This window comes from Chaetura pelagica, unplaced genomic scaffold (genome assembly GCF_000747805.2).
Source record: "Chaetura pelagica isolate M959 unplaced genomic scaffold, ChaPel_1.0 scaffold38, whole genome shotgun sequence".
NCBI classification, from domain to species: Eukaryota; Metazoa; Chordata; class Aves; order Apodiformes; family Apodidae; genus Chaetura; species Chaetura pelagica.
In genome coordinates, this window is record NW_009954181.1 from 128,335 (window position 1) to 150,194 (window position 21,860).

The following is a 21,860-nucleotide window of genomic DNA, read 5'->3' on the forward strand; positions in this document are numbered from 1 at the left end:
AGGGAAAGAAAGGCATTCACTTTAAAATTAGTGAGAGAATATAGTGCCTTCAACTGTCCTCCATGTCCCATAGTTTATAGCACATGTTGTCTTGTCCCTTATTGATCTCTATGTGTGCTCTGGGGACTGTTCTTGTTTGTGGAACAGGAGAGAAAAATTCATGTGCCAAAGCACAGGATTCTCTCACTTGTACAGAAGGAGTTAAAATGCAGCTTTAAGCTCTAGATAATTTCTGTAGAGCCTGGACTTTGTTTCAGACCTTCTGTGAGGGTCCAGAACTTCTCTGATTGCAGTTTCTTCTCCTGAGAAGTCAGTCCTTGGCAGGGCAGAGCTAGGAGGTGACACAGCTGTCCTGAGTGTCCTGTCAGCAGCAGTGATGTGAAACATCCCTCAGCAATCATTTATAATGTCTTTTCACTTTCCCTTGTCCTTCTTTCCATCATCAAAGGAAGCAGAAAGGGGTAGACTAGCAAGAACCATCATTGCTCATCTTTGTAAGGCTGTTTTTTCTTCATAAATCAATTTTGATTGTTTGTGGTGAATTCTCTCCTCAGGCATCGTTACCGGTGCATAACCAGGTGTTACCTCCTATGGAGGCAGTGGATGGTTCTGACCCTTTAGCACCTCTCCAGAATCAAATGGAAAGGATGGAAACAAAAGAGGAAGATGACGAGGATGAAGATGAGGATGAAGATGGGGAAGACACTGACATGGACGAATGGGATCCAGATCCACCTCGACCCTTTGATCCCAATGATTTGTGTAAGCATATGAAGTAGTATGTTGTGTATTAGCTGCCCTCCCCTTTTTGTTTTCCCCTCCATCAGTCCTGTAGTAATTGGAGTTGAAAACCTTTCAGATTTTAGGAATAATAAGTCCTTTCTATCCAGAAATGTAGACTCGTGTTCAGCTGCCTCACTAAGAAGACAAGATTCTGCCTTAGGTGGAGTCTGAGCTGCTTTGTTCTCCATTTTGCTGCCCTCACTCGTGGTTTAAAAGGCAGATGATTGGAATGAATGTTCCCACAGCTGAGCCAAAGATATTTAGAGACGAGTCTGTGTCTTCTGAGCTGGTGTGTGAGTGTCTGATGTGTCCTCTTTGGCTTTGTCTTGTAGGGTGTGAAGAGTGTAATAATGCCCACCCCTCTGTGTGTCCAAAACATGGCCCTTTGCATCCGATCCCGAACCGGCCTGTGCTGACCAGGGCCAGAGCCAGCCTGCCCCTGGTGCTCTACATAGACAGGTTTTTGGGAGGGGTCTTCTCCAAAAGGAGGATCCCAAAGCGCACACAGTTCGGCCCCGTGGAAGGACCCCTGGTTAGACAGACTGAGCTCAAAGACTGCTACATCCATTTGAAGGTAAGGGGGGGATGAGAAAAGCAAAGGGATCAATTTGTGCTAAAGCTGTAATTTTTCATGGCTTTGTGGTTCTGCCTTGATCACAGAACTACAGAATCAGACCTTGAAGGTCATTGAGCCCAACTGTAACCAACTGCAACACCTAAAGGGGGCCTACAGGAAAGATGGGGAGAAACTTCTCACCAGAGTGTAGTGATAGGATAAGGGGTAATGATTTTAAACTGAAAGAGAGGAGATTTAGGTAAGAATTCCCCACCTGGCATAGTGGATACAGCTGTGGAGCCCTCAGCACAGGAAAGACATGGAGTTGTTGAAGAGGGTCCAGAGGAAGCAACAAAGATGATCCTTGGGCTGGAGCAGCTCTGCTCTGGAGCCAGGCTGGGAGAGTTGGGGTGTTCAGCCTGGAGAAGAGAAGGCTCCAGGGAGACCTTAGAGCAGCTTCCAGTGCCTGAAGGGGCTCCAGGAAAGCTGGGGAGGGACTTGGGACAAGGGCAGGGAGGGAGAGGACAAGGGGGAAGGGATTAAAACTGGAAGAGGGAGATTTAGGTGAGACATGAGGAGCAAGTTCTTCCCTGTGAGGGTGGTGAGAGCCTGGCCCAGGTTGCCCAGGGAAGCTGTGGCTGCCCCATCCCTGGCAGTGTTGAAGGGCAGGTTGGATGGGGCTTGGAGCAGCCTGGGCTGGTGGGAGGTGTCCCTGCCCATGCAGGGGACTTGGAACTAGATGATCTTTGAGGCCCCTACCAAACCAGTCTGTGATTTACAGCCACACATCAAGTACTGTGCCTGACCCTTTTAATGAACACTTCTTGCCCTTGAAAGCTATGGGAGTGTGTGTTCTATCTCCCTAGGTAAATCTCTGCCTGTTTTTAAGCACTTTTCCAGTTGCTGCCTGTTTCTGGATCCCTGTTAGCAACAAGAAAATCAGCTCTGCCTTCATTGCTTTCCTGATGTAGAAGTTGCTTGGGCACAGTAATTTTTTTAGAAACTCACATTCTTTCAAACCTGCTGCTGGACAGTTACAGCCACATGTAATTGGGTTTTGCTACAGGTTTCCCTTGATAAGGGTGACAGAAAAGACAGAGATTTACAAGAGGACCTGTGGTTTGAACTTTCTAGCGAGGCTCTTTGTAACTGGATGATGTTTGTGCGTCCGGCTCAAAACCACTTGGAGCAGAACCTGGTGGCCTATCAGTATGGTCACCATATTTATTATACAACCATTAAAAACGTGGAGCCCAAGCAGGAACTCAAGGTATGACTCATTTTTTCTACTGATGAAAGAAAATCTGTTGAGTTGCTACCCAATAAGTGCATCTCCAAGTGCCAGAAATGGTTGTTGTTAATAGTTCTAGGGCTTTTTTTTTTCCTCTGATAAAGCACATGATGGCCTGAATCAAATGTCACTGAAGTCAGGAAGTAGTTAGCCACCAGCTTAATGGATAATTAAATGAGCTTTGACTTGGGTATAAAATGAGGAAGTTTAAAGTAAGAGTATGTAAATGATTTCTGTCACTGTCATGCTTTACACTGCATATATTTTGCTGATGCAATCTAATTTTTATTGCAGCAGTCTTATTCTTTTTAGTTTTGGATGCCCTTTCCAGTTAGTCCTGTGTGCCCTTGACTTCTTTTCTGGTGCCTTAAGTGAATATGGTCTCACTTTACCTGGCTTTCCTGGAACTTTTGAAACTTTGCATGTGGAAAATGATAAAGGATATTGTGACTTCCCTGTGAGTTACTTTTTGTTCCCTCTAAAAATGTCTTGATTACTTACGAGCTCAAAGCAGCAAGGCTGAGGTGGCCTTTGTTTTCAACAGCTTTTCAGGAACTGGGGGTAACTAAAAAACTTTGATATTGGGAAATTGTTTTTCTTCAAATCTCTTCTTGCACTTAAATTTCAACTATTTAACAAATAGTTTTAACCACACGTGGCTAAACCAGGGCAAATACACTTGCTGCTGATTTTTTAGGAGTAGGATTCTTTTTGGTTTCTCTGAAATCAGTCCTTTGTTTATTTCAGCAGAATCACTAGAAACCTCATTAATCCAATTAAACTGAATCCAGATATCATTTTCTCAACAGTTTTTCAATCAATTTGAAATCAGACTTTAATTAAATCTGTACAGACCTGCCTATAGAAGCACTATTTTTCTTGCTTCATGTTAGTGGAATCTTTTTGGGGAAAATTGGTTTGATAATGGAATGGCTTGAGCTCCATAATGGGTTTTCCTCCCCAAGTGGGTGTATGGCATCCAGAGAGATTTTGTCCCAGGATTGAACTAGGAGCATCAGTTAATGCTGAACTTCTGTGTTGCATGACAGGTGAGTAGTCTAGGAGCTCCAGGCTTTCCTCCTTGCCCAGCTAGTGAGGTGCCTGCAGAGTAACTCACCTGATGGTGAGTTTGTGAGAGTGAGAACCTGTGGCCCACCACGAGTTTAAGTTTGCCCAGATTTTTCATGTTGAAAATACATTCATGTGTCCTCTAAATCTGAACCTTTCAAATCAGATGGTGAGATGAAAATGAAATATAATGCAAGAATTCTCAGCAAAATGTGAGCATCTGATTTTAAGATTCCAGTAAACTTTCTGCCTCTTGTGGTTCCCTCTGAAGGCTTCTATATCCCTTCTATAATGACAGTGGGCCTGGCATGCTGCAGCCTGGCAGCTCTTTGTTTTGGGAAGCAAGACCATATTGCTTGAATCCTTCTGAAGTTCAGAAACATTTTAAATGAGTCTCTGTGAATGGTGCTGCCTATTGTCTGTGTAAAGGGAGCAGGGAAGAAATGGGAAGTCCCCTGAGATCAAAACTTTTCCATTCCTCTTAGAACAACAAGTAACAGCACTCTGCTGACATCCATCCTTTATAATCCTACAGTCAGGCCTAAAGAGATTAATCATATTTCCTTTAGATCTACTGGTAGCCATGTGTGAGATTAACACTCATCTTAGGAGGCTATACCTTAAAATAAAATGGATATGCTTTCTGAGCAAAGCTCTTTTATTCCTCAGTGGGGGCATATTGATCTCAGCAGGCTTTATTATTGAGGATGAAAGGAGCAGTGAGAGTTAGTGGTTGAGGAGAGTGAAGTAAATGTATTGCTTAAAAACCCTTTTCAGGTGAATTCCCCTTAGTTCTGGTTCCATCTAAGTGTTGTGTGCCTTGTGCTCCTGCTGCAGGTGTGGTATGCTGCCTCTTATGCAGAATTTGTGAACCAGAAGATCCATGACATCTCTGAGGAGGAAAGAAAGGGTAACTTGGCCTCTTCTGCTCTCAGTTTCTGCTGTGTGATGGGGCTTCTGGGTTGGGCTTAGTTTCAAGTATATGGCCTCTGTGGTGCTCCCAAAGTTCTGCCATGCTAAGAAAAGTTGAAGCAGTTCTAGGTTGTGTTACTGGGACTTACTCCTGCTAACTTTGGTCATGCTGGTATTACAGTAGTTTAACGTTCTGCCCCAGTTTCTGGGAAGCATTAAGTTGCTGCTGGAAGGAGGTGTCTGTCTGTACTTGGTGTCTAATGTTTAGTCTTTGTCATAAACCCATGTGCTGTTGCTTTAGATTGAGAAATTTCTCTTGACCTCCTCTAATCCATGCCAAAGACACAATCCTGTAGGGGCTCTTCTACACGAGGGTGTATTTCAGAATCTCCCTGAGTTTCCAGCAGTGGATGTAGCCCATGTGAGTTTTCCCTAGTGACCTTTTTGTCTCTCTGTGATGAGCTGTAGTCCTCCCACAGTGCAGAGGGGATAAAAGCAAAGCTAAATGAGGCAGTGCTGGGTGTTCTGTATGTAGCCTTCAGGGGAGAAATATGGCCCACAGAAGACAGAAAGGGTTGGGGGGGGGGGGGGGGGAGAAATTAGGTGTTGAATTGGTGGTGACTGAAATGCTGTTATTGACATTTCCAATCGAACATAGTTCTGAGAGAGCAAGAGAAGAACTGGCCATGTTACGAGTGCAATCGGCGTTTCATGAGCTCAGAGCAGCTCCAGCAGCACCTCAACTCCCACGATGAGAAGCTGGACTTCTTCAGCAGGTACTGAAAGCTTTATTTTGGTCTGTGTATCACTGGTGCTTCCCCAAACTTGCAGAAAGGAGGGTCTTTGCCCTAAAGACCTTGCTGACCAACTGGGGTACCACGAGAGAGCAGCTCAGCACCAGAGGGTGAGGACACGGCACCAGGAAACTGATGAGTGTAAGACTTTGCAAAAGAAGTAGCTTGAGGGAAATAAATACCCCATTGAAACAAGGGAGATATCTTTAGTTTGGTTTGTTGTGGTTTTTTTTTTTACCAAAGACTTAAGTGGCTATTTCAGCACCACAATGTTGAAATACTGTTGCTCTTCAGACCTATGCAGACACAGAGCTTGGAGAGCAAGACTTGTGGTGCTTTAGCTCCTGACTGGGCTGGCGAGGTATTTTATCCTGACCTTAAAAGCTGAACCTACAAACATCCATCAGAGGGCAGAAGACATAGGTACTGCCTCTTTCCTGAAACTTAGCAAGTGGCTGCTTTTTGCTGTCAGTTTATTGCCTGACATCAATGGCTAAGTGCCTTTTTGGGGAGGGTTGTTACGGCTTCTGCTTTTAAATTGGTTTCCTTGAAGACTTGGAGTTCCATCTAGCTGAAAATGCTTTCCAGCACACTGTACCAGGTGTTGGAAGCAGCAGAGTTGCCATGGCAGAGGGCTTGCTAGAAGCTGGCAATCCTCTTGGTCCCATCATTACTGAAATAAATGTTAATATGTTTGGGACTCTGACTTTTCACAGATACAGCCTGTTTATTTTTGCTGCTGGGATTTCTTCATGTTTTATTATTTACTGCAGGCCATTGTGACTGACTTGAATGAGTGAACAGTGATGCTGAGAGAGAATGCATAAAACCAGTGGAGATTCCAAATCCATCTTTTTTTGTCTCTAACCTGGAACACTGTGTCTTCTGCAGAGCCAGAGGCCGAGGTCGTGGCCGAGGGAAGAGGAGGTTTGGACCAGGCAGGCGCCCGGGGCGCCCTCCCAAATTCATACGTATGGAAGTAACCAGTGAAAATGGGGAAAAGTGTGAAGAAGGGACACAGGTATATTTTTGGGGATAAGGAAGAGGGGGAAAAAAAATCTACCACGTGGGATGCAAGCTGTTGACTAAAAGAATTTGGAGCATCAGTGCAGACTGAGGGTGTGTTTTGGATTTATACCCAAGTCATTCTTGGCTTTCTAGCTGTGATTCTTCACCAGGGAAACGCTGCTGCTATAAAAACTCTAAAATCACTTGCATTTTTACAGCAACTTTCATCTCAAAACACTTAGCAGTGAGGTTATTGAGGCAGCTCTGTAGCATCACAAAAGTAATTTAGACAGTAAAACTGTAATGGGAATTCAGGTTCATATTTGTCCTTTCTGAGACGTGAGGTCAGAGCCTGCTTTTAGAACTGTTGCTGGTAGAATTAAATCAGCTTGAGCTGTGATTCTTTGTGATGTTTTAATATGAACAAAAGGGCCTCCTGTAGGCATTATTACTGCAAAATGTTCTTTTGCTCATGGCTGTTGGTTATATTCTGTAGGGACCTAATGTGATGCATTTATCCAAGTGAAATGCTAAATTCTCTCTGCTGCTGACCATGCTTAGGTTACCACCAAGTTCTTTTGTAAAGGGTGTCACAGGGGATCAGTGGCTGTTTTATGACTTAGCTGAAAGCTGGTATCTGGAGTGATCATTTTCTTCTGGCACTTCACTGGGTTGTGGTTCAGTGCTGACTCAGAGGCAGGAATGTTATCTGCTGCCTGTGAATGCCTGCTGCTCGTTCTGAGCTTGCAGAATTGCTGTAAATGTTGCGTTAAGTTCAGACAGTTGTGAGTTCCCCCCTCTTTGCAAGCTGGTGTGACACAAGCCAGCTCCTTTTAGACAAGCATGTTCCCAGACTTTTAACTCCAGAGAGACAGGGAAGGAGTTGACCTGCCTGAGAACCTGAGACTGTGCCAGTCAGTGTGGCAACTTGCCAGGACGTTTGTTATATTGCTTTAAGTGTCTCTCTGGTTTAGAATTCATGGGTTAGAACTGATGCACTCTTTTTGGCACCTCCCTGTTTTATTTCTTCTTTATTTTTCCCACACCTGCTTTTGGTTTTGTCAGTACCAGCCTTGAGCTGATAGACTTTTGGCACTGTTTCCTGCCTTGCACTTCTAAGTTTCCTGAGTTGCATTAAGTGTTGTCAAGGGGAGGATCTATGTGTTTTAACTTGTAATACAAGAGGATTCCACCCCAGAGGAGCTACTGGAATTTATATATGGAAAGAATGTATGTTTTTGGCATCCTGCTCCCAACACCCTCCCTTTTATTTCATGGTAATGGAAAAAAAAAGAGGAAAACAGCTTGGTGTGATAAATATAAGTGATGTGTGCAGCTGGCTAGATGAGAATATGCAGAGCTTGGGAACTGGATAGCAAAACACACACTGCACAGTGTAATGATCTCATTTGTCACTCTCCAGCACTCCAGCTAGTTTGTAGAAAGGAGAAGACACTGCATAACAACACAAGATAATGTTTCAAAGTGACAACAATTTCAATGAGACAAATTCAGTTTTCCCTGCTCTGTGCTAGTCACTTTGGTCATAACATTTCTCACAGGTCAGACTGTCATCTCTGGTTAAAGCAGTATTAGTCAAGAGTGCAGATAAACTTGTGGAGCTGGGTCATGTAAACTGTCTGTGGCCCATCAGACAATGCCTTGGAGGTGTTCAGGGCCAGGTTGGATGAGGCTTGTGCAGCCTGGTCTAGTGGGAGGTGTCCCTGCTCATGGCAGAACCTGATGATCTTTAAGGTCTTTTCCAACCCAAACCATTCTGTGATTCTATGTCTGAGAGTCACTTACCTGCAGCATTTACTCCCTGTTGCTCTGCATGTTGCTGCTGTAGGTGGAGGTGATCTGCTGAGAGGCTCCATGGAACACAGTGGGAAAGCCTTGGTGTAGGTACATGTTGGTTACAGCTTGTGATGAAATGTGTAGGAATCTTACTGTCTGCTGAGTATTATCCAAGCGTTTCTCAGTGGGTGGGGGGAATAATCACTGGTTGTATGATTTGCGATTTCAGGACTTGCTGCATTTTTCCAGCAAGGGGCAGTTTGATGAGGCTGGACAAGCCACCCTGAATGGGCTGGAGCAGCAGGAACAGACTCCAGTGCCACCGGAGACACAACCAGCCCTGGAGCAGCAGTCGGAAAACCACCCGCTCCAGCTCCAGGCGCAGAGTGAGGAGAGTGTGGTGCCTCTGCAAAGCACCATGACAGCAGATGACATGAGGAGAGCCAAGCGGATCAGGGTAAGCCCAGAGGACAGTGGCTTCTGTCTTCTCCCACCATCTCCATTTGCTGTAAGCCAGAGGATGCTGGCCCTGCCTGCCAGGACCAGCTGGTCTTTCTCCCACTGTTGTATCCCACTTCCAAATCCTGAAAACAGCATCTCATTCCTGGCAGTTTTCTTTGCACTGCAGAGACAAATGTCATGTAAAGAGCGGTATCTCATGAAATGCTGGTGCAAACTGGTCACCAGTTGGAGCTGATTCAATTCCAGCACAGAAGTTCTGACAGAAACACAGCCCCTCCAAGCTGGCAGGCAGGAGTGCCTCAAACAGCTGCTGAGTCCTGGTCCTGTGGCACAGACTAATGGCTTGTTCATGGCACCATCTGTGTCTCTCAGAACTCTTGCCTTGCAAACAGTTGCCAAAAAGAAACCACCACCTCCATTTAGAATTCACTTAGTTGATGATGTTTAGTGATAAAATTCTTTCTTGAGGTAGAAAACCTGCCTGTCTTTGAGATGAAAACCTGGGCTAAGAGCTTTCTGTACCAACAGCAAATGCTTTGAGCCTGAGCTTTTGTGTCAATGGGGTGAGCTGTTTTTTCTCTACTATGTGTGGGAAGGAAATGATTCAAGCAAATAATCCTTCAAGCCATGTAACTGTGAGATTGGTTTATTTAGCCTAAAATCTTGTCCTTTTTATTCCATGTGTGAAATTTGGATTACAGAAAGGAACAGCTGCAGTTGGGGTATGACTTCATTCTTAGGGAATTCAGAGAGGATTAGAAAAGAGTCGAGTAACTCTTCCATTTAGGAAGATATTGAGCCAAATTCTGCTCTCAGTTTATAGCCTTATATACATGAGGCCAGCAGTCGTTACCTCATAAATGCAGCAGCATTTCTTGAAAGAAGAATTTGGCTCAGGCACATTAAGCCTGCAAAAGGTTTAACCATATAAAGTGCTTGCACTCTCTGAATGACAGGTTTCTACCAGTAATTTGGTTTTCAGATGTTAAAGCTTGGAGGATTTTTACTGTCTGTTTTTAAGTGGCTAACAGTACAGAGGCAGATGCTGAGTTTTTGACAGTTAAGAGCATGGGTATTTACTACTTAAGGCATAGCACAGCTTCCTCAGTAGAAAGTAAAGGCCTGGGTGTGATGGGAAGAGAAAGTGGTGTCTGTTTTTCTGAATTTCTGAACCTTTGATGTATTCTTAAACAGTAAATATGCTAAGAAAGTGACAATTTTTTTACTGGGACAGAGCCCTGGGCCAGGCTGCCCAGAGAGGCTGTGGAGTCTCCTTCTCTGGAGACATTCCAACCCCCCTGGCCACATTCCTGTGTGATGTGCTCTGGGTGCCCCTGCTCTGGCAGGGGGGTTGGGCTGGGGGAGCTTTCCAGGTCCCTTCCAACCCCTGGGATTCTGTGATTCTGTGAAATTCTGAAATTACTTCCCTGTCCTGTGACTTGGCTTCTGTTCCCTGGAAATTTGTGACAAAGGCATGACAGCGAAGAGGAGTGCAGTGGTGGTTTAGGCCTTGGTGACACATCTCCAACTCTCCCTAACTTCCCATACATCTGGCAGCTTGTGTTCAGCAGAGTCCTGGAGATGCTTCAGGAGAAGGGCACTGGCAGAATGGCAGATGGTTGCATAGCACCTGCCCATGTTGCATCAGACTGGGAGCAGCAAGAGCTTGAGATAAGAGTAAACCAGCAAGCCTTGTTTTTTAAGCACTGAACAATCACAGCAAGCTCTAGCACTCTGAGCATTCATTCAGTTCAATTATTCACAGCAGCTTCTTATAATAACAAGTACTTGACACTGACAAGCAAGCAAACATTTCATTTTAAGATGTGTAGTACATCTTTCCCTTGCAAAGAACAGGTAAAGTCTTGATGTGATCATGACATGGACACCAGTGGAGCTTTAGTTCTTCCATGTTACTCACAGAGGATTTAATTTTCAGAAACTAATTATTTGAGTTGCTTGAACTTTTCCAAGGCTTAAACCTTGATTCCCAAGGTTTAAACCTTGGCAGTGGTGCACGAAGAGAGCTTTCATTGGAGCTGGAGCACTGATGGCTGGTGCCCCAGGGTTCAGGTTCTGATAGGATCAGTTTGTCTTTTGGCATTTGCTTTAGAGTCTGTGGAGTTTCCTTGGAGATCAGACCTTCACTATGGCAGTCACGTCCTTAGTACTGAAAAGAGAGACACTCACCTTTCAAGATATTTTTGTAACAAAATAGAGGAATGTTGTCTTCTGCAGCCAAAGTGAATATTTGCTTTTAATTAAATTCTGGGCAGTGTCCAGAGTGTCTGTGGGCTGATCCCAGAAACATCTGCATTTCCAATTTGCCTTTTTTTTTGTTTGCTTTTTTGTTGTGTTTTTTTTTGTTTTATTTTTACATACAGACCTGATCCTAAAATGTTCTTTGTGTAGGTAACTGCTTTACTCAGAGGAAGGAATTGGCAGGGATAGGGATATGATTTGGAAAGCACAGTCACTTCCTTCGTGCTGAAAGAAATGCGACCGGTTGTATAACGAAGAGTACAAACAGTAAGAAGAGGTTAAAATAAAGTCTCTACTCCTTAATTTTTTCACTCTTCTAATCCTAATCCTGTTGCCATCCTGCCCTAATTATTCCCTGCTGCTAAAAGCATTTCATTCTCACTGTGGCTCTGCAGTATGCATTACATCATTATTAATCAACTCTGAGAAAACATAAAAGGTCACAAAACACCTTCAAGATTATCTGTGGTTTTTATCTTTGCCCTTTAACTCCCTTTGGGCAGTTATTAACTGCAGGGTAAACCTTGAAGATCCACTTAGTGTTTCCTGAGGCAAAAACCTCAAAGGAGTTTTGCCCAAGTAGAGAGTAAACTCTAGCTGGAAGAGCTGGCCCTCCTAGTGACCTGCAGAAGCGTGACTGTTGCAGAAGTCAAGGCTTCTGTTTTAAAGTCCATTGCATAACACCAGTATTTTTCTCTCCCTCAATGCTGCCTGCTCAGCTGGAGCTGCAGGTAGGTTTTGTTTGGTTTTTTTTTCATTGGTTTTTTGCTGTATCTAATTAAGTGGTACGTAACAACATCACCTTCCATGCTGTTCTGTCCAAATCCTGTCCAGTGTTTCCTGACTGACCCTGCATCATAAGCTGTCACGTTTGATATCCTTTAAACAACCAATGTCCAGAACTAAGTGTTCTGGATAACAATTTGCATTCTTCTAGTTCTTTTCATATGAATTAATTGCAAATTTAAGGTGAATATTATAGGAGTAAATGGCTTGGATGAAATACTGCAATATCCATCTTAAAGTTTGGAGGATTTGTTTATGCAGTTGTTTGCACTGGGCCAAGTTATCAGTTAATGTGGCAACACTTAGTTATCTTTCTGTTTTTATAGTTGAGAGTTTATCTAACCAAGGAGCAGTAAAACATTTCCCACGTCTGTTGTCCTTGAGATAGCAAGGGGAATATGTTGATGTGCATGTTTTGGAGGTCTGGGCTCTGCTGTCTGACCCCTCACACTGTTAGGGGCTACAAACAGCAACATACAGTAATAGTGGAGTTAAGACCTTGATGTGCACCTTGATGTGTCTGTCTTTCCAACTCATGGTGTAACTTAGAGCAGATCCATGTATTTCCCATTGTCTCTACTTCTCCATTTGTAAAATGGAGAATGGATGTGATGACAGTTCATGGGAGGGCTCAGCTGGGGCTCCTCCATGCAACTGTTAGCTTTTTTTATAGCAGAACAGTTCCTGTTATGGTCCTTTTCCTGGAATGAAAGTAGAGGTTTCCCTCTGCAGTTCAGATGGTGAAAAGGATCCAGGTTCAGTAATTTAATCTTAGCAGTCCACAGTATTCCCAAACTGTTCCCTTGTTCCAGCAGAAGAGCTCCTCACTTTTTCTCAGTGTCAGCTGTTGGCACATGCTTAAGTGACACAGCAGATGTCAGCCTCTATATTCCCATGAGAAAAGGAGAGAGGAGAACAGGGAGATCTGTTTGCAGAAGTCTTGAATAAATCTCATGGAAAAGTGTGTCGTGTTGAACCTGTGTAATCACAGGTGCCAGCCACCTCCTAGTGCTGCTTCTCTAGATATCTTGGTGCAGGTTCTGCATGTAACATCTGAAAGGGAAGGCAGGTACCCTGGGAGAACTACAGAGAAGTTGTCCAGGCAGCTAAGGATCAGGTTAGGACAGCTGGATCCCAGATGGAATTAAGTCTTGCCAGGGATGCAAAGAAGAGTAAGAAAAGCTTTTATTGGTATGTTGGGGAAAAAAGGACAACCAAGGAAAGACATGGAGCTGTTGGAGAGGGTCCAGAGGAGACTGGAGATCATCAGAGGCTGGAGCAGTTCTGCTCTGGAGACAGGCTGGGAGAGCTGGGATATTCAGCCTGGAGAAGAGAAGGCTCCAGGGAGACCTTAGAGCAGCTTCCAGTGCCTGAAGGGGCTCCAGGAAAGCTGGAGAGGGATTTGGGATAAGGGCAGGGAGGGAGAGGACAAGGGGGAATGGTTTTAAACTGAGAGAGGGGAGATTTAGATTAAACATCAGGCAGAAATTCTTCCCCATGAGGGTAGGAAGGCACTGGCCCAGGTTGCCCAGGGAAGCTGTGGCTTCCCCATCCCAGGAGTGTTGAAGGGCAGGTTGGATGGGGCTTGGAGCAACCTGGGCTGGTGGGAAGTGTCCCTGCTCATAGCAGGGAGGTTGGAACCTGATGATCTTTAAGGTCTGTTGGAACCTCAAGGTTAGAACCTGGTGGTTGGAACCTCATGGTTCCATGGCTCTATGGTTCTGTGTACATGGAGAAGAGTAGATATTCCTTAGACATCTTGCTGAGGAATGGCAGTGGTGCAGAGTGTTCTCAGTACAGCATGGTGACAGTGTGCAGTGGAATGCTACAGCATGCAGAGGTGAGACTGACTTCCAGCTTTGCAACTGCCCTGTGTAAAAATCCTCATCCAATATTGAAATGCAGGCACAGGGTTCACTTGCCTGTTTCTCCAGTCAACAGGTCCAGCAGCATCTGCTCCTCCAGCAGGCAGGGCTGGTGTCAGGACTGAAGGAGAGAAAGGGAAAAGAGAACAATAATGTTAGAGAAGGCAGGCTGAAGGGAGGTGCATGCCAAAACAAAGCAGGGACTGAAAATAAATTGTGCACAGTGGAGGTGGAGAAAAACAGAAGGGCAGCCCAGTGTATTAAATTTTAAAATTAATATTTGTACAACACACTATGCTCAATTCACAATATCCTTAGTCTCTTGCAATATCAAGAAAAGCACTTTCAGACTTGACTGTGTGAGATAAACAACCCTTTGAGCAGACAACAGAATCTCTCAGAGTTCCTCTGGTTTGGCACTGTTGTGTTTGTCTTTCATCTTTCTTCATTTTTAGGCTCTTGCACATGATAGATGCTAATGACAGGCAAATTGCTCACAAGTTCTTACCCATTCCTTGTAAACCTGCCATTCTGCCCCTGCTGTCATGTCTTGAAACTCTAGACTTCTTTTTGATGGGGGGAAAAAAAAAAGGTTTAGAGCATTATCTCTTAAATGTATGTTCCATCAGAAGTTTTCCAGGCAATGCTAAACCACTGCTGCACATCTCTGGTGACCTTTGGTGCAGAAGCTGAGTTTGTAAAAGGCTGTGGAGTTTCATAAGCCCTGCTCCTGTGTGAAGTACAGAGCTCTGGCTCACCCATCCTTTGTATGGTGCCTGAACTTGTCACCCAGTCCCCAAAAATCAGCTGGAATTGCAGTTTTTCCCTGGTCCAGGTCTGTACTTCAGGTGGAGCTTAGGGTGGTGGGTTTTTTACCCCCAAAAAAATGCCTCCCTATGAAGACAAGCAGCTCAATCAGCAGAAACCAGGGACTGGAGAGGAAGCTCCTGCATTGGGTGCTGTTAACCCAGTGTGGAACTGCAGGGGGATCTCAACTTCTGCCTGCCACAGCCTCCCCCCTGTCACATGCAGGCAGTGCCTAGAACGCTGAGGCATCTTGTTGAAGTTCAGGCTCGCCGGTCAGCTGGTGTATTTAATCTTGAAACTAGTTGGATGAAGAATCTGTAAGTCCTAATGTCTCCTGGATGTTTCTTCCAGAATGCAGCTCTCCAGCACCTGTTCATCCGGAAGTCTTTCCGCCCCTTCAAATGCCTGCAGTGTGGAAAGGCCTTCAGGGAGAAGGACAAGCTGGATCAGCACCTGCGTTTCCACGGCCGGGAAGGGAATTGCCCTTTGACTTGTGACATCTGCAACAAGGGCTTCATCAACAGTGGGGCTCTTGAGAGCCACATGAAGTTCCACATGGACCAGAAAACATATTCCTGCATTTTCTGTCCCGAGTCCTTTGACCGCTTGGATCTGCTCAAAGACCACGTGGCCATCCATGTCAATGATGGCTACTTCACCTGCCCGACCTGCAAGAAACGCTTCCCAGATTTTATCCAGGTGAGAAGCCATCCTGATTGGAAGTACTGCCCTCTGGGTCTCCTTCAAGCCCTCTGGTCATGCACTTTTCAGTAGTGTTGTTGTGCAATGTTCCATGTCACCTCAGGCTCACAAGATAGAGGGGTCCACATCAGTCAGAAATTAATAAGGAAGAGGGACCAAGCATTGCTTGATGTTGTCTTCATGCCACTGAAGTGGTCTTTCCACTAAATTATCAGATGTGGTACTTCAGTCTGGCGTTAGAAGTCACTGATCTGTGTGAGGGGTGGTCCCTTATCCCCAGAAAACACCTAAAGCAGAGGTCCTGAACACTCTTGGTCATTACAGGTGACCCTTTATCTTCTGTAAATGTTGATGATTCAAAAATGTTGGACTGCAACCTAATTCCCCATAAACTTTCCTCCTGTCAGAATAAGGTCCCACAGCTTCTTTCCAGCTATTCAGCTCTATTTTGGAATTGAAAGATGTTATTTTTCATTTGGTGCTATGTGAATAATTAGGTCTAGTCACCATAGATTGCTGCCTACTTAAATACTTCTGTGTGGAACAGATGAAAATACAGAGTTGCTCCATGTATGATCAGTATGAGAAGATGGTAAAGAATTAATTAGAGATCCTCTTCTTGAGTAGTGCTTACATTTCAAATGTCAGACCTCATTAGTTACTTTCTTGGGGGAAAAAAAATCCCACTATATGCTTGAAGAGGTCAAGGATAGTCCCAAAGTATGCAGAATGCTCTTTTGTCCTAGTTATTTTTGTTTGGTCTTTTGCCCATTGTAATTGGAAGCTCATTCTCTCTGATTGAAAGTAATTAGTCCTCTCATTTAGAATTCTTATAAGTTAAGTGAAGATAATGAATCTCGGGTGAATGTGTTAACTGGGGGTTGATTCAGGAAAATGGTCCATCAGACTTCTGCTGTCCATTCAATGCTCAACTGTGCAATAACTGATGCCTTCAAGAATCAGTCTTGAGGATATGGAAATGCAAACTGGAGCACCAGAGGTTCCATGTGAATCTCAGGAAGAACTTCTTTGCTGTGAGAGTGCCAGAGCCCTGGGCCAGGCTGCCCAGAGAGGCTGTGGAGTCTCCTTCTCTGGAGACATTCCAACCCCCCTGGCCACGTTCCTGTGTGATGTGCTCTGGGTGCCCCTGCTCTGGCAGGGGGGTTGGGCTGGGGGAGCTTTCCAGGTCCTTTCCAACCCCTGGGATTCTGTGATTCTGTGAAATCAAGTGGTCTGTCCAGATGGATCACAAAGATGTTGTGGCTTCATAGAAACTACTGCCAAAACGTCAGCTGTGCTGATCAAACGCTGCTCAAGCCAAGGCAGTGTTTTCTCTTTTTTTCCTTTCCCTTTTGCTAGGAGCTTCCTGGGCAGCTCTAGCACACCCTCTTCAGTAAATCCCATGTTTCTGCGATTCCAGGTGAAGAAGCACGTGCGCAGTTTCCACTCGGAGAAGATCTACCAGTGCACAGAGTGTGACAAGGCCTTTTGCCGGCCCGACAAGCTGCGCCTGCACATGCTGCGGCACTCGGACCGCAAGGACTTCCTGTGCTCCACCTGTGGCAAGCAGTTCAAGGTGAGGTGCCTCCTGGACACCATTCTTTACCCTCCTTCAAGTAGACAACCTCTTCAAGCTGGAAGAAGCCAACATCTGCCAGTTGTGTGCACTGCTTTGTGGCATGGCTGAGCTACAATGTTCACTGCTGGTGGACAAGGGGCACGTTCTGCTCTGTAACAGGATCTGTGAGATCTTAGTTCTAGTAACTTGATAGCAAAAGAAGTTTCATCTGCTCATTAAGAACTGGGTCATTATGCAGCTCAATCACCAGGAGCTTGGGTTATATTGCTTTTATCAGTTTAGAGAAGAAAACTTGCTGATATCAGTGGATTAATAATAGCCCTGGCCAAGTTGCCTGTGTCCATGAGATGCATCTTGTCAGCATGTGACATCCAGATGTCTTTCCAGATCCCTCTAGATGGAGCAGGCTCTGAGCCAGGTACACTGTGGTGGCAGCAGCCTGTTCCTTGTCACTTGGTTTCTTATGGGATACTGAGGCACTGGATCCTTTGGGGTGAAGAAGCACATCCTAGACAGAGTGTGCCCAGAGATGCTGGGCAGCAGGTTCAGCTCTGTTGTAGAGGTCCTCCTAAGTTTCCAGCCCTGTAGAGTTGAGCGCTACTATTTTGGATAAACTCAAAGAAAAGCCAGAGTGGAGGGGTTCATTCTCACAGAGGCAGCTAAACTACCATTAGTTTGGCTCCTGCTTTTATGGCTGAGCAACCAACTCATGGCAGCACTGGAGAGGAAAAGTCAAAGAGGTGTTGGAATGACGTTGTGCCCCTTCCTTGTCGCAGCTAGCGAGGCAGGAAACAATGCTGATATTTTTCTCCCCAAATGCTCTTTGCCTAGAGGAAAGACAAGCTGCGAGAGCACATGCAGAGGATGCACAACCCAGAGAGGGAGGCCAAGAAAGCTGATCGGATCAGCCGCTCCAAGACCTTCAAGCCCCGCATCGCGTCCACCGACTACGAGAGCTTCATGTTCAAGTGCCGGCTCTGCATGATGGGCTTCCGCAGGAGGGGCATGCTGGTGAGGGCCCTAGCATCTCTTGCAGCTTCTGTCCTCCATGCTGATGAATAGTTAAGGAAGGAAGATGGAATTCCAATGGCTGCAACACCAGGATGCTGTGAAAGCGGGAGAATCGTGTGGCTGAGCTGGGTTTATAGACCTCTTTTAAAACTGTGTCTGCAGCAAATGTTCCTTGGTGCATTTCATGGCCTGTGTTGTCTGTCTGGTTGTCACTGCCATATCTCGACACTAATCCTGGCTGGCATGTAACACACCTATCAGAAGATGAGATTAATGTATTGCCTAGTTCAGCCTCACTGCTTGGTTTTCCTGTCTTTCCTGGTTTTTTGTTCCTTGCCCTTCTTGAGGGGCCTCTCCTGGCCATGCCCTGTAACTACCACTGTGTGAAGGTGTTCTGCAGTAAATGTTATTTGCAGATATTTAATGACTGTTGTGATCCTTGCTAGCAAAGGCCTCCCTGGGCCGAGGTCCTTTACATTACCTCATCAAGCTGCAAGAGAGTTGGGCTAGCTATTTGAACCCTTCCTGTCTTATTTTGATGAGAGAAACTGTAAATGAGATCTAGCCAGACCGTGTTTACCTTCAGCAGCTGACTGAATGCACAGTAACCCTTGCAGCAACAAATGCTTCTGGTGCTGCAGGCTAGCAGTGGTTTGGTTGCTACCCATGTCTAGGAGAAGAAGCAATTGCTTGACTTCTATCTGTAATATGCTCTCTTGTTCTCCTTGTTTCTTTCTCCTAAGGTGAATCATTTATCAAAGAGACATCCAGACATGAAAATAGAAGAGGTGCCGGAGCTCACATTGCCCATCATCAAACCCAACAGAGATTACTTCTGTCAGTACTGTGATAAGGTATGTAAGGAAGTCACCTCTCTGTAGCTTAGTCCTAGACCTGTATGTAACCAGTTTGTCTCTGCACAGAAACATCCAGCAGGGTCTGTAGCTTCCTTGAGGTGCTTGCCAGCAACATTGCTGCAGCACTATCCAAAAGAAAGACAAAGGGCACATAAGCCAAGGCAGCTTGATTTGATTCTTTACGCAAGAGGTGGGGCATGAGCCCTCATGACAAAGCAACTTTGCATACATTGTAACTATGATGATGCACATCTGACATCTGAACTTCCCAGTTCAGGCAAAAAAGTGTTCCTCTTTGCCTTCCTGTCCCACTTTGCTCTGTTGCAGCACACAACATGTTCTGAAATGCCTCCTGCATGCCATCCCAAAAGGGCTTGCTTTTACAGGCTGATGAAACACTAGAAGGTGCATGTCTGTGGATTAATTCTGTTGTAATTGTTTGGGGATTTAACTAAGCATGTTGTCCAAAGAGACATGCAAGCCTTGCAGATGAAGATAACCAGAAGCTGTTTTTTGTCAGGATGACACCATTTCCATTCCAAATCTTCACCCTGCAGGTGTACAAGAGTGCCAGCAAACGCAAAGCACACATCCTGAAGAACCATCCTGGTGCTGAGCTACCTCCAAGCATCCGGAAGCTGCGCCCCGCGGGCCCGGGAGAGCCAGATCCCATGCTGAGCACCCACACACAGCTGACAGGCACCATTGCCACCCCTCCAGTCTGCTGTCCCCACTGCTCCAAGCAGTACAGCAGCAAGGTATGGGGGTGCCACATCCCTCAGCAGCATCTCTGGGGATGCTTTTTCACCAGGGGCTCAGTCATCTGTCAGTTGGCAAGCAGAGCTCTTTTATTCTGAGGCAGGGCTGGTTTCACGCTGTGTGCTGACAGCACAGGCACAGCTTGCTTGGCTTCTGGAAGAAAGGTTCCCTAAATAGAGGGCGTGTGCTTGAAAAAGGAAATGGAAATGTTACCAGAGTGCAGTCACAACAGAGAAGCTTGTCTCTGCTCACTGACAGTAACCATGAGAAAATACTTCTTGACCCTGAGGGTGATGGAGCACTGGGACAAGCTGCCCAAGGAGGTTGTGGAGTCTCCATCCCTGGAGACACTCCAAACCCACCTGGATGTGTTCCTGTGGGATCTGCTCCAGGGGATCCTGTTCTGACAGAGGGGTTGGACTGAATGATCTCCAGAGATCCCTCTCAACCCCCACCCCTTTATGATTCTGTGTCAAGGGAGAAGAATAGGAAATAAAATGTGCAGAAGATGACCTCTGGAAAATGTCCCAAACATATTTAGCTGTGTTGGAGTAAAAAGCTTATGGGCTGTGATGTTTGGGGCAATATTTCAGTGTCAGATAGCTCTCAGCAGCAGCAACTTTGTGATCTTTGCTTTCTTCTTATTAACCAGAGCATCCCAGTGTGAAACCTGCTGCTGCCTTACTGAGGGAAACCTAGAAGCTGCAGTCCACAGAGCTGACTTCATTTGGCCCATACCAGGGTTGCTGACCATTTTCTAATGCTGTTTTGTATCTTTCTGTAGACAAAGATGGTGCAGCACATTCGCAAGAAGCATCCAGAGTTTGCTCAGCTCCTCAACACCATCCACGCCCCTCTGGCCACTGCGGTCATCAGCTCCACTCCTGCTGTTCTGACCACTGACAGCACCACTGGGGAGACTGTTGTGGTAAGGACACCTTAGATCAGGCCAGTGGAGGGAAACAAACAGAACGGAATCCTGCTGGTATGGTAGTCTTAGTGTTTATTTGGCAGGCATCATTTTAAAGCATGTGTTGGGACATTATTTGAGATCACTTCTGTTCCTGAATCTGTGTTGCAGTTTTGCTCTGCCAGAAATGATGTCTTCTCTCTTTGGATCTCCAAGGGTTTGCCTTTTTGCCCTGCTCCAATTCCCTCCTTTCATTCAGTACCTGAAGGGCACTGACAGGAAAGCTGGGGAGGAACTTTTGACAAGGAGACTTAGATGAGACATTAGGAGGAAATTCTTTAGTCTGAGGGTGGTGAGAGCCTGGCCCAGGTTGCCCAGGGAAGCTGTGGCTGCCCCATCCCTGGCAGTGTTGAAGGGCAGGTTGGATGGGGCTTGGAGCAGCCTGGGCTGGTGGGAGGTGTCCCTGCCCATGCAGGGGGGGTTGGAATGATATATGATCTTTAAGGTACTTACAACCCAAACCATTCCATGATTCTATGATTCAGACCCATATGCTACTGACTCCATGTAACACTTTCACAGAGGCCTAATTAACTCAGCAATACACCTCATGGATTTTCAAAGGGACCTCTCTTGAGGTCTTTGCAGTCCTTGGGATCAAGAGGACACATTTAACCATGACTAGGGACTGGATCAAACTGTTCTGAGGAGCCAAAATCTTTCTGAATTCCTTTTGACAGTGCAGAACTGAGCAATCCAGTGGCTGGGCTTTCCACATCAGCTGCTACAGGTGTGACAGCTGAGGCTAAAAAAAAAATCAGTCTTTTAGTGTCTTTCAGTGCTGCTGGGATTCTGCATAGTTTTAAAAATCTTAATAACCACAATTTAAGACTTAGTATTTGAAGACTGAAATTGGATAAAACATTTTGATTTGAAAATGGGCAGATTCAATCAGGATGCTGTTTGCCTCATGAACCTGGTTAGTTAGGTCCTAAATATCTTTACACACTTGAGAAATAGACTTGTCAAGAAGAGTATCACTCTGGCAGGTGAGGAGGAAAGGTAGAATATGTCCAAGAAGCACTTTTTGACTTAGTTTCTAAGTCAGGTCTTTACAAATGCAGGATTTTTGTTGTCTAGTAGAATATCCTTAAGTCAGAAGATGAAAATAATTCTCTTATTATTGTAAGTTATCCCTTAATGGTCCTGGGTAGCATTCAGACAGAAGGGAGCAATCCCAGGGGATGAATCCTGGTGATTGCTTGTGACCCCACTGGTGTAAGTGTAGATTCAGTGTGATGAAAAAACAACCCTACAGCCCTGCAGGAGTGTTCAGTGCAGTGGACAACATGTGCTGATGGTCTGTATTTCTCTCCACCTGCCCAGACAACAGACTTGCTGACCCAAGCCATGACAGAGATATCCCAGACCCTCACCACAGACTATCGGACTCCCCAGGGGGATTACCAGCGGATCCAGTACACAACAGGCTTGCAGCAGCCTCAGCACATACAGCTGCAGGTTGTTCAAGTGGCCCAGGTGAGTTACCTTGTTGGGGGACTTGGTGTGCTTTTGATCCCTTCCATATCAAGCCTGTGCTTTCTTGGAGCTGCAGTGCTTGGAAGTTGGTTGAGGAATGGTAATTAAAAGT

General features: G+C 45.5%; 1 protein-coding gene across 1 annotated transcript in view; it reads left to right on the plus strand.

Moving 5' to 3' along the window:
* PRDM10 (PR domain containing 10) overlaps nt 1-21,860 on the plus strand; it is a 33,092-nt gene that overhangs the window by 7,717 nt on the left and 3,515 nt on the right. The window contains 14 exon segments of the mRNA XM_010002870.1: nt 555-762; nt 1,116-1,357; nt 2,406-2,609; nt 4,536-4,608; nt 5,269-5,386; nt 6,296-6,425; nt 8,439-8,666; nt 14,743-15,090; nt 16,514-16,669; nt 17,504-17,683; nt 18,427-18,537; nt 19,098-19,298; nt 20,084-20,227; nt 21,596-21,748. Coding sequence (XP_010001172.1) covers nt 555-762; nt 1,116-1,357; nt 2,406-2,609; nt 4,536-4,608; nt 5,269-5,386; nt 6,296-6,425; nt 8,439-8,666; nt 14,743-15,090; nt 16,514-16,669; nt 17,504-17,683; nt 18,427-18,537; nt 19,098-19,298; nt 20,084-20,227; nt 21,596-21,748 — 2,496 coding nt within the window.